The sequence below is a fragment of the Pogona vitticeps genome, chromosome 6 (assembly GCF_051106095.1).
Source record: "Pogona vitticeps strain Pit_001003342236 chromosome 6, PviZW2.1, whole genome shotgun sequence".
In the NCBI taxonomy this organism is placed as follows: Eukaryota; Metazoa; Chordata; class Lepidosauria; order Squamata; family Agamidae; genus Pogona; species Pogona vitticeps.
The window spans coordinates 39,018,225-39,031,074 of NC_135788.1; the positions used below are offsets into that span (position 1 = coordinate 39,018,225).

At 35.7% G+C, this 12,850-nt stretch overlaps 1 protein-coding gene across 3 annotated transcripts in view; it reads right to left on the reverse strand.

Moving 5' to 3' along the window:
- TBC1D5 (TBC1 domain family member 5) overlaps positions 1-12,850 on the reverse strand; it is a 370,039-nt gene that overhangs the window by 61,512 nt on the left and 295,677 nt on the right. For all 3 annotated transcript variants that reach the window (XM_020807289.3, XM_020807270.3, XM_078377254.1), the window contains 2 exons: positions 12,518-12,660; positions 4,921-5,027 (listed from right to left, as the gene is read on the reverse strand). In XM_020807289.3, the coding sequence (XP_020662948.3) occupies positions 4,921-5,027; positions 12,518-12,660 (250 nt within the window). The remainder of the gene's footprint in view (positions 1-4,920; positions 5,028-12,517; positions 12,661-12,850) is intronic.

Below are 12,850 nucleotides of genomic sequence, written 5' to 3' on the forward strand. Positions count from 1 at the left end.
TCATCAACACATTTGTTTCTATAGACAGCCTTTATTAACTAATAAATTTCTGCTGATTTTTCCCCCATTGTAAAAAATTGCATGAAACTTTTATCAATTTTTATCAAAATAGCACACTGTTTAATATGCATTAGCACACCTTGTGAAGTAGCCAGTAACTGAATCAGCACTATGATATCAAGTCATTATGTTGCAGATGTGCAGCTAGGTATGGCACATGCACAGCAAGGCACTGACATATGAGGCATCTGCTGTTCAGTTACTAAAATCAAATCAGCAAACTTTCCAACCCATCCTTGCAATTAAAGGATATTTTCATCAAAGGGCAGAAATCAATATGCAAATAGAGTCCATTGTTTCTTCTTGATGATCAATCATGAAACAAAAATAAGCTAATTTGCAACTCACGAAGATGCCAAACAAGTCTAGAGGATAATCCTGTGTCCTTTGCTCCTTCAGACAGCTCTGTTTCTAATTCCAAAGCTGCCAGGTCTTGTCTCTTTTTGACATAAGGGCTAAAATACAGCAACTGAAACCCTAAACTGTGTCAAGCTGAGGAGACCCAACAACATCACCAACATGTTCATTAATCTAACATTTGTGTCTTTTTGTACTTAGAAGATACAAATCATCGCTTATTTAGTTTGTACAAAAATTTGGCACTGGCCAGAGAAACCACTCCTCTGGCTTAAACAAAAAAGAGGGCCTTGCTTCCCTTGCAATTTGTTTAGTGCCACTATGAACATTTGCTAGGATACAGGGGGCTTATGTTTCAGCCCCTCACCTAAAATATTCTGGTGCAATGTGGAAACCTTGTTAGACAAAAACTATCCCAAGGTCCAAGTGAGTATAGAATAATATAAAGAGATGGAAACTTCTAGGCTTCCTTTATGATGATTAACAAACAGTGCTTAAATTGCCTTATATTGAGATCACTTCAGCTCCACTATTGTCACTTCTCGGAGATTTGCTAAAGTTTCTTTTGGCGGGAATACTTGCGACAAATACTGTAAGCACTCAAAAAAAGTTAGCTGGCAAGTTTTCTTGTACACAATCTGAAATGGTAATGTCCTATATAACAATTTAGCTTCGCAATAAGTCATCGTGATAAGGTTAGCACAACCATAGAGAAATCAGAACACCCCAAAATGAGAACTACTTTGCTTATGTTGCTGTATTAGAATTTTATTTGCTATAGGGTAAAACAGATTTGCAAAATTCACAGTTAAGTTAAAACAATAGTTTAAAACCTTTTATTCCTAGGCTTGACTGCCTTCAGGAAGAAAAGAACATCTGGTTATTTAAGGAACACAATATGTTCACATTTTCTATGACTTTTGTTTCTAATTGAGTTTTTAATTTTTCTTTATTTGAACAACTCTAGTTAGAACTGTTTTTTAATCGCTTTATATTTTTGTGATTGCCATTCCTATGTATCTGTTTTCCATCTGAAAGCGTCTGCTTTGGAAATTAACGACACTTCTCATTGGTGGTGATGCACCCAGAAAGAAAAAAAAAAGAGAGAGAACTGCAGGATAGTAAAAATACAGCAAACACCTTCTCTAGGTGCCTTGGCAAAGAGATGCTTTTTCCCTGAGAACACATATATGCATTCAAGGATATTGTCCTTTTCACATCAGCATGATTTTCATAGGTATATTTTCATTCTGAAGAAGTGTGGCTGGATGACTAAGTGCATTTATATTTGCAATATGTTTCAAAACCTGGAGATGGAAATTGGGAGACTACAGTTTGCTGTTAAAGACATCGGGTTGAATCTAGACTTAATCCAACTTGGAACAAAACCATTGAAATCAACAGGACTCAAGTTAATCACAATTAATCTAAATCCCACTGATATGAATAGGGTCCACAAAAGTATGATTAAGCCAAGATCCACTCCACCTAGAGTGGTCTTTCGACTAGATAGGAGGGGTATAAATGCAACAAACAAACAAACAAACAAACAAACAAACAAATAAATGCTAGCATTGCTTTAAAACACCTTGATGCTGTTCTTCCCATATGTCCTTACTTTGGGACCACTTGTAAAATGCTGTGTATGAAAATAAGGTTTATTCTAACACACTTTAGAAGCTCTGGAAAGGAAGGAAAGAAGGAAGGAAGGAAAGTCAAGTGATACAAAACCTAACCATTGTTAGTGAAGTCAGGAAACGAAGATCTGACAAATTTTAAATCTGTTCTACATAAATTACTCAAAAACCATATGAAAGCCTAACTCAGAATGCAATACTTTTATTTTTCCACAATTTGAGATCCTTTTGCTTTACAAAGTCTCATGGTTTATTTATTTTACTTATATCCTGCTTTTCCTGAGAGAAAATCAAGCCAATCTAATCTTCTCACGGGAAATCATTTTAGATGCTCAGATATAAACTACAGTAGTTCTATTATCCACAAACATGAATTAAAATAGTTAACGCTTCTACCTTTCAAAAAACTCTCATTTTTCCAGGTATTGCACTCAAAGCAATCTTCATGAAGGAAGACTGGATGTTTTAGAGACACTACAGAAGTGAGCTAAATGTACAAATGATTGATACGAATGAAAAGAACACATGAAAGTGTGCATATTATGTAGGATAGAAGCAGATATGCAAAGGCAGAATATAAAGGTCAGTAATGATAGTGGTATGACAGGCACTTGACCTAAGTAATATTACTAGTTATTTAATCTTCCTATAGAATTTTAGTTTCCAGGCTGAAATTAGGCACATACTAGTCAAGATGGATCACAGGTTGTGCTGCAGATCGTCTTCCTAAGAAGCAACAATGCTTCCTTAAGAGTGAGCAAAAATACAACAAGGAATATGTGGAGTTGGCAACTATTTTATTTTGATTTTGATTGTTTTTGTCATGATATTAATTGATTTCTTAGAAAATACGAGGACTGCACTCCTGTGCATACATAACAGAGTAAGCCCACCAAACTCAGTGGCACTCCACCAATGGGAGCAGACAGGACTGCTCCATAAAAACAATCTTTTCCAGACAGTACAGCTAGTTAGACTGTGAGAGGAGTGGAAGAATTCACAAGTGATTTTCTAGGAAATCATTTAAAATGCTCATATTAAAAAAATCAGTTCTATTTCCCTCAAACATGAATTTAAAAACTCTGCACTACTCTAAAAAGAACAGTCTTGCCTACTTTATGTGTAAAACCTATTAGCATCACTTTATGAAAAAGTATGAAATGCCTGTAGTTAACACTGAGCACACACTGTGAAAAGTATGAGAAATCTCCTTTGGAGAGTTAAAATAAGCAGATCTCATTATTTTGTTTAAAATGATTACCAACATTTACCCCTGTTTTCAGATTTTTTTTAACGCCTTGATCTCCCTTCTACTTGTTATGGGGACCCAAAAAGTCATAAAATATATTACAGATTTTATTTCCCAGAATGCACAGTTACAAACCTAGTTAAGAAGTGTTTTCTGGAAGGAATGGTGTCATGTTTTTCAAGTGCATCATCTCAAACATGTTTAATACCTGCGTCTGCAGAATCTCCAGAATTGTAAGACACACTTTTAGATGCTGTGGCAGGTGATGGATCTTGTTTATCATCAAAAGGGAAACATTTATGTACAAGTAAAAAGCTGAGTATTCACACAGTAGCATAAAAATTATTAAAATAACAACACTTCAAAAAGAAGTAAAATAATCATTGTAGGAATTTCACTTATTTCTTAAAGAAAACAATCAGCAATTAAGAAGACTACATAATTTCTTCACAGTCTAAAAGTGGCTCCCACAGAAATAAAGGTTTAGCCTAAGCAGTATTTCTTTATTATTGATTCTAGATTATAAAAGACTGAGGATGCTTGCTACTCCAGCTGTATTTCACATTTCACCTCACATATATGGAGATAAAAGCTGTTGCCTTCTACCATTCATTTTATGAACAGACTCAGTAAGTCTTTATGGAGCCACTTTTTCATGCCTCCATTTTGAACAACTTATGTTATTTGCTAAAGATAATCTTGCCTATAGAAATATTTAGTGCATAATATTTTAAATATCCTGGACTGCCACCACCAATAGTGGCTTTACAGTAATGGTATATTGTTTCTGCTCATTTCGGGTGGGGGACCAGACTATAGCTAATCAATACTGCAGTCCTCTGAATCCTGTACTGTTCTGGACGGCCCTCCAACATCTAAAGTGCTGTCTATGGGCTGTAGAAACTTATAGGGTAGCAAGGATAGTAAAAATGTAGTATCCTGCATTATGCAAGTGGTATTGCTTTCACTTTAGTGCAGTTGCACTGGATTATACTATTCCACAAGTCATGCAAATCATTGTGTGAATCTGGTGCAACCACTTGCACAACTGCTCACACAACAAAACCAGTACTGGATACCACCATTATGTTCACTCTGAACGTATGCAATCACTAGTGCAGAAGTGTACAATGTTTGAGAGTTGGAAGGCAATTTTTGCCATTTTGGAAAAACATACACTCCTCTGCTGTTGACTTCCTGGGAAAGCCTTTTGGCCTCAAAAGAGCAAATCACACCTCTAGAACCCGCCAGAAAAAAAAAGGCCTTTATTTGAAGCTGAACAGCTGGGGGAGGTTACAAACTCCTGGAGGGCACAGGAGATTGGTGCTATGTTATTGGATACATAACAGCCAATGTTATGACTCCTTCTGTTTTATGATTCAAAGCCTCTATTTACCTTTGACATGATTTGTCACTATTAATGGATGCCAGTAAATGAATAAATACAGAACATCAACTTCAATGTTTACTTGCAAGTATTAGAAGGCATGGGGAAGGCTCCCTCAGTGGAGGGCATGGGAAAAATTCAAAGAAACAGGTTTCTATCTCAGAATTAGAAAGCAAAATTGCTAAAGGCTAACGAGGATAAAGCTACTATATATGATTGGCATTACTTACCTTTGGATCTCTGAGAAAAAGAGCTCTCATGATCAATGAATGGACATCTCCAATAGGGGGATAATGCATGAGTAGTCCCAAACAGGTCTGATAATTGCTTGATATCACTAAAAACAACAAGAAATATGACCACAGTTTTTCTCACGTGAACAGTAGAACATGAAAGAATAGTTTGCCTTTCATCTGGCATTGTTTTGGAAAGGCACAAGTTGGGATCCAAATATAGCCATACCTAGAGTACGGTAATACTAAAGAAAAAAGTGGTAATTGTCAGTGACTCTAATACAGACTAAACTGGAATTCAGTCCAGTATCACCAGGCCTCTTTTTCTTATGGGATAAAATGTGAGCAATTTCCATAGGTTGAAGTGGGTACATGCCCATCCCTTGACATCCATATTTGTTTCCCTTCCCCCTGCCCCCAAAATATCAATCGTTCTTTTCTTCTTTTCATGCCGTTTGCTGCCTCTGAAATATCTGGGGTTTTGTTTTGGGGGGGGGGAAATGCCCTCCTTCATCTTAAACCACTGAAGTAGACCCACATCAGTGGAGAATTGTCCTCAAGCCTCCTAAAGAATACAAGGGGACTTTTTGAGCTAGAAAAAAAGTCTTTTCTTTTTAAATTGTGGATCCAGGGTGCCCATATTTGGGAGTCTAGGAGGCTGAATGCAGCCCATGGGTTACATGTCACTTATCCCTTATTTGGAAAACGTGAACGTTACATGGTGAAAACAAGAGCGATTTACAAATCATTTCCATTTCCTTTTCTGTTAATCTTTAAAAAACAGCAATACAGCTTCTTACTATTTCTTCTTAAAAGGTCATTACATATTTTAATAAGCTTTAATAGTTTGCTGTCTATCCTCAATTTTGTTACCATCCAACAGTCCTTTTGGAGGCATGGTAGAAGTGAAGCTAATTATAAACTAAATTAAATATATATTTTCTGGGATAACTATGTAAAATATTTCATTTCTTTAACACAATCTAAATCGCAGCAATCCATCTGCAGAAACTATCAAAGTAGTGTCCATTAATTATTCCTACACTGTTCACCATACAGGCAGTACCTACATTGGTGCTAACTATAAATACACATAAGAACAACATCACAGTTTTGAGAACTTCCATTTAGAAATATTCTTTTCATAAATCAAAAATGTCTGTGAGAATTTTCTTGGAGCCTAGACAAAAATCATTGTGATTAAATGAAATCCGAAATATATTGACTGTTTTATAGCCTTAGAGACGTACTAGACTGATTTTTCCTCTTTTCATGTGAGTCAACCTCATCTCCTTCAGTATCTTCCCATTTCTCCCTGAAGAGGTTTGTGAGGAAAAGATGCAGGACTGGGCAAAATGAATAATTATAATCTGTATAGGGAACCACTTTATCATCTTCATTTCCGTTGCTGATCCGACAGCTTGTAATTTTTATACATCTGCTTTGATTTGTAAAGCACTCACTTATCCTACTCATTCTTTATCTGTTCTGCCTGTTTCTTTCCCTCTCCTTTTGTTTTTCTTGTACATGTTCAGATACCTGCTTTTTTCCCTTTTCTCCTTGAAGTTAGCATAATGAATGTAATACAATAGGCTCAGTCAAGAGTTCTTTCTGCAAAGTATAATGGACTATGTGTTACAGAGAACCAATCAAATCAAATGTAACATATTGTCAAGCAGTTATGATAAGGATCCTTTATACACTCTTAACATAAATAAAAATGCTAAAAGCAGTTAGTTTGTCCTAAAAGGGTTTTATGAAACATTTGATTATTTTCTTCAAATATGTTTTTCAATACTCTAACTGAAACCAGATTTTAGACTTTAATTTTGGCCCCTCTCTTCAAAACAAGTTTTGGAGTGATATTTATTTATATTTATTTATTTGACTTCTATACCACTCGTCTGGCTGCCAAGGCTACTCTTTAAAAATGTTATCATTTGTAAAGGTTATTTTGGTGAACAGATCTAATTCAATAATTAAGATTAAAATATTGATATGAACCATTTTTAAATTTGTTTATAAAGAAACTGAGAGAAGGCCCTTTATAATGTGATCAAGATAAATGTTGGGAGGGTACACAACTCTTCTGCTGTTGGCATATAGAGCTACTCTAGACAATAGAGTTTTCTGCCTCATGCAAACCTGATACTTGTGGTATGGTCCCATAAATCTCTACTTTGTGTTTAGGACTGCAGCCTTTCTTTAAAAAAAACACAAACCTTAACAAAACCCAAATGGATGTACTAACACCTTAATGGATATGGTAATGAAGCTTCAAATACTGATATGAGGAAGCTTAAAAAGTATCACATTTTAGAGCAGCTATTCTCAACAGGGGCCATATGTCATCCCCTGGGGGTGGGGAGCTGGCACATTTGAAGGTGGCCACAGACTGGAAACAATTCCTCACACGTTCCTTTACAAGGTTTGTTATGCACCTTATAGAATCCTGAGTCGGTCTATATTTCTTTCATATTGTCTTTATGGCTGTGGCTAAAAGAAGTTGAAAATGGCTCTTTTAGAGCACAATCCTATGTATTTATTCAGAAGTAAGCCTTATGTTATGAAAAAGTGTGTGTGAAATTACAGCCTTAGTTACTGACGGGGTTCTGGCTAACTAAACATTGTATCCTGGCTTACAAAATGGGTTTTGTACCCCAAAGCAAGTCTGTTTAAGGGCTGTAATCTAAATGAAAAGAAATAAATATTCTTACATCTGTTGCTCAAATTCAAGAAAAGAGGAGGAGCAACGATAAGAGACTTACACATTTATCAGAATGGTAAAGCTTCTTACTCTGCCAAAATCTCTTATTATTCTGCCAAAGTAAGGTTCAAGTGTATTATTCAGTTTCTAGCCAACACAGAGAGAAATTCTTTATTTGCATTAGCTATATGCCCTTGCAGGTATCCAACATATAAAGCTGCTGCTCTTAGCTGTCTAGAAAATTAACTAGAATTAAGATTATTTCTGAGGTATTGGGAAAGCACTAGATTTCCATTAGAAGCCGTTAGAAGAACTAATTATTAGCACATTTTAAAAGTTTCTACTGAATAAAACTGTATTACAGGCACCAAAATGTTAAATTATTTTTTTGAGAAAGGAAATGAAGTAAATATCTTTATGTGATAAATGTTATTCCCTGCATCTCTTGATGGCAGTAAACCAGGGGACAGAAAGGCCTACTAGGAAGGTTTAACAAGATCCTTCACTTGACTCTGATTACTGAGTTTATGTTCTGATTGTATTGTTGGTTATCCTGGATGTGAGGGAACTGTCACATGTTTTATTTTCATATGTACAGTACAACCCCAGAATTCCAAATGTTCAGTAATTGCAGAAGTATTTTCTGCAATTTGTTTTCATCATTTTCTTAAGACACAGTTCAAGCCTTTCCCAGTTCTTAATGCTGAATCCTACCCTTGTTTATCGGGACGTGGTGCTGCTGCAGGCTAAACCGCAGAAGCCTTTGTGTGCTGCAGGGTCAGAAGACTAGCAGTCGTAAGATCGAATCCATGCAACGGAGTGAGCTCCTGTCACTTTGTCCCAGCTCCTCGCCAATCTAGCAGTTCGAAAGCATGCAAATGTGAGTAGATAAATAGGTACCACCTCAGTGGGAAGGTAAAACAGCGTTCCCTAGTCACGCTGGCCACGTGACAATGGAAACTGTCTTCGGACAGGAGCTGGCTCTACGGCTTGAAAACGGGATGAGCACCGCCCCCTAAAGTTGGACACGACTGGACTGAAAATGTCAAGAGGAACCTTTACCTTTACCTTACCCTTGTTTATCAAGTGTTTTTACCCTATTTTTAACATTTTGTTTTGCTTTGCTTAATTCTCATACTGTTCACTAATTGAGATTATTTGTTAATAATGAGCCATTTAGAAATATCTTAAATAAACAAATGAAGAAAAAGTTTGCAAGCTTCCAATGGATGGGAAGGAAGGTTTTTTGTTTTTGTTTTTTTGAGCTCATGAGCAGTTTATTCTCCTCACGTTAGCAGTGGGCATACCATTTTAAATAATGTTCTGGTACGGAATCCCCTGTGAGTAGTGGAGATCGGCAATTTAAAGTGATGTACATGAGAGTGGAACTGAGCATTTTGCCCAGCAAGCCTGCTTTTTTAAATTTAAAAAATAAAACACAAAACATTTTTATTCCAGCGGAGCTCTGTGACTAGAAATAACTCCCACCCTTCCACCTTCCCACCTTATATTAAAATTAAATTAAATCAACATTAAATTTTTTAAATTGTAAATAATCAAGGTTGCAAAACATAAGGGAGAGTTTCACATCTCACCTGTATACCCTTGCTTTGCTTTGAATCACCACTTCTTTTTAAAGTGGAATTATAATATGCCCTTCCATCCTTCTGAGTGTAACTCATGCTATGAGGCTAGGCAAGGAAGCAGTTTTACTTAGAAAAAAAACAAGGATAAAGGAAAGCAGCTTGATATTTCAGGAAATATGTTTTATCACTTAGAATCCCATCATGTTGTCATCAAAGAACACAGCTGAAACAGGGATGTTGTTAAGGGAGCAAGTGGTTACTCAGCTGCTGTCATTTTTGACTCACCAGCATGATGATTACTTTATCACAATAATGTGATCAGATAAGACTCACCAGCATGGAAAAGGTTGCTACAAAAAAGGGCAAAATATTCCACAATGCTGTTTGTTTAAATCAGTGAGGGAGGCATAGGTAAAGGACAGCTGACAACAAGGGATAGCAGGAGACAATGAAAATACTTCAAAGCTATTTCCAAAGTACTTGGGATCATTTAAACTTCAGAAGCCATGTGGTGCAATTTTGGCATGTTCTGGTTTTATGTGAAACCTTGCTCATAACCTTATTGAACAAAATGGCTTGATAAATGCCTTCATAGATAGCATATCTTGCTCGTATGTATTTCCCATATAATGTAAACTACAAAATATCAGCTTCAGTGTTTTTTTATTCCCAGTATCATTTATTCTCAGTAGTATTTGACTAAGTAGTGGGCTATCATCCCCCACAGAAAGCAAACAGTAGTGGCAGATTTAGTGATTACAAAATATCTTTTGATTTTGTTGTTGTTGGGAGAAGTAACTCACTATGAAAGAGGAATAACTGTAAATACATGCTTATTTCTTCTCAGAGAACAAAACACAAAATATGTTGTAAAGACCAAGCTAGCATAGAAGAAGCCATTCTTTCATCAAAACCTAAAACAAAAGCAGAAAAAGAACACTGCCAGATGTTAAGCCTTCCTTAGCATGAAAAAATACTGATAATATTAGACCTTCAGAGATGATTTTTGTTGAGTGGTTTCTGGCATCAAGAAATTCCCTTCCCCAGAGGATATAATAGCTTGTAGTCTGTCTTTATGAAAACTGCTTTCTTCTATTCTTTGGTGGGTGTGATAGTGATATTCCTCACAGGCGTAAGATGAAGAGAGGCATACTTTTTTATAATACTTCATTCTACCTCTATCTCATCTTCAAGACAGAAGAAGGCAGCCTTTCTGCATTCAAATTGTATATTGTAAGCTCAGAATAAAGAGCAGCTGATAAATTATGACACCAGAATAATTTCTAATTTATAGCAATTATTTGAAAGATACAAGCAGAATTATTTGCTCACCACAAGCCAAAAGAGCATAATAAAAAGAGAAGCAAGATTCTTTGGAGTTAACTTGCAATGAATGCATAAAAGAACATTTTTGCCCTATTTATCCCCCCAAATATTTAAGTATTTCTTTGCAGTATGAGAAAGTGCTGGGGGTCCAGGGGCACACCTCTTTCTCATCTCTGTCCTATAAACACAGTTCTAATTGTGTTCTATTTAGCAAGTTTTCTCCTTGCACTTGTCTCTGTTGATGGACTCAAGAACTTCAACGCAAAAGATTGCTAAATCTGGTGAAATCTTTCCTTGAAACCTTCAGCCTAGAAAGGGCAAAGAATTCTGAAAGACCATCTACTGATAGCTAACAAGATCTGAATTATATAGTGTGACACCCTTGAGATCCTCATCAGCTGTTTACTGCTCAAAATATGTTTTATCACTTGAGGACTCTACCATGACAGGAGACAGAAATACAACCAGTTCTTTCACTGCAGTAATAATGTAAAGCTGGCCATGTCCCCAATACTTTAGCATGCCTTTAAAAAAAGCTAGAACTAACCACCACCAGCAACAACAAATACCCTCTACATTGTAGCTGCCTTATTTGGGAGTATTTTTGTATGTGGTAATTGCCAGCAGCTTAGTTTATAATGTTGTGATTTGGGGGGGGGGGAGGGGAGGCAATGTTACAGTGCCTGAAATCCAGTGGGAAGTCACAACTAGAGTAGACCCATTGAATCAAAGAGGATTTGGTGAATCAACTCTTCCATAAATTCCACTGATTCAGTGGCTCTACTCTACTTGTGACTTTCTACTGGATGTTAGCCAGTGTTCCCTTCTTTTTATAAAACTTGAGCACCAGAATATAGGTTTCTCAGCCATTTTGGAGAACTGTGATCTGTGAAAGAAACAGTAAGAAGGACAAAAAGAAGCTTCAGTAAATTTTCAAACAGTTTTGGAAGGAGATGAGTTAGCATCAATTCCATGTGCTCTAGAAGCAACAGTAAGCCAAAATAATAGGCTGGAAAAGCTCATTTTTTAAATGGTCTCATGAATTTTAATCCAAATGCATTTTTGGAGCCAACTACTGGAGCAGGGTATCTTAGGAAACGGAGTCCATCAAAAATTCAAGTGTGACTGATTGTTTGCAAGATTTGGCTCTGAAACAGTATCTACAGGTGTGCTGGATTCTTCTGCATCAACTAAGACATGCAAATACTTAACAAACTTATCCACAAAAACTGTATGGACTTGTATTTGGAAGGTTATCAGATTTAGGAAAAAAACAACCCATCCTGGAAAGGTGGGCTGGCTTTAACACATAACCCATAGAATCCCTAGTTATAGATAATATCTATATTTACTTAATAAAACTTTTTATTTATGCCAAAGCTCCATGTATTTATATATATAAATAAAAAAGTATTTATATATATAAATAAAATTTATATATATAAATAAAAATCAATGCTCTAAAACTTGATGTAAACTTTCCCATGGACGTGTGTTATATTCACAATTTATAGACCTTTAGTAAGCATTTGATTATTTTTAAATTTTTTATTGAAGGGTAAAGGAAAAATGTATGTAAATAATAGAAAATGATTTGTACTTTAGAAGGCTATTACTTATTAATATGTTATTCCCTTGTTTAAAAATATACAGCATAGAATATACATCATCAGAATGTAGAGTTTTACTCAATACACCACATCTGGCAGAAGGTGGTGCTCTATACTTAGTTTGGTTCCTCTGTTTTATGGAATGCAATATACAATTCTGTGTATCAAAATAACTTGGTCAGAATAAGAGTAGAATAAGAGCATTAAAATGATTTTAAATAATATTGTTTTTATACACTGTAAAAAATTTTATACAAACAATCTCCAATCAAACTTACTCTTTTTCATGTATTCCAGTTAAAAAGGTAATGAATATTTTTTAAATGTTGTAAGTGTTTCTGAAATATAACATGACAGATACTCACGGGCATCTCTAATATACAGCAACATGGCTAGGAAAATGTAGTCAACCAAATCAAGCATGATGCTGTCAGCAAATAAAGCATCCCAGACAACTAGAAGGTCCTGGAGAGGAAACTCTCTTCCAAATAGAAGCCTTACCCATCGCCTAAAAAGAAATTCAACAGAGCATATCAAAAATAGCACTGTACACTGAGCAGACATTACTGGTTTGCAAAAAAAAAAACAAAACACTTTAAAATAGATGTTTTCTAGCTATTTATGAGAGTCTGTTGAATCCAAATTTATTCAGAATTAGGGTAGATTCACATACATCAGCAGGATTTAAGTTACTCATA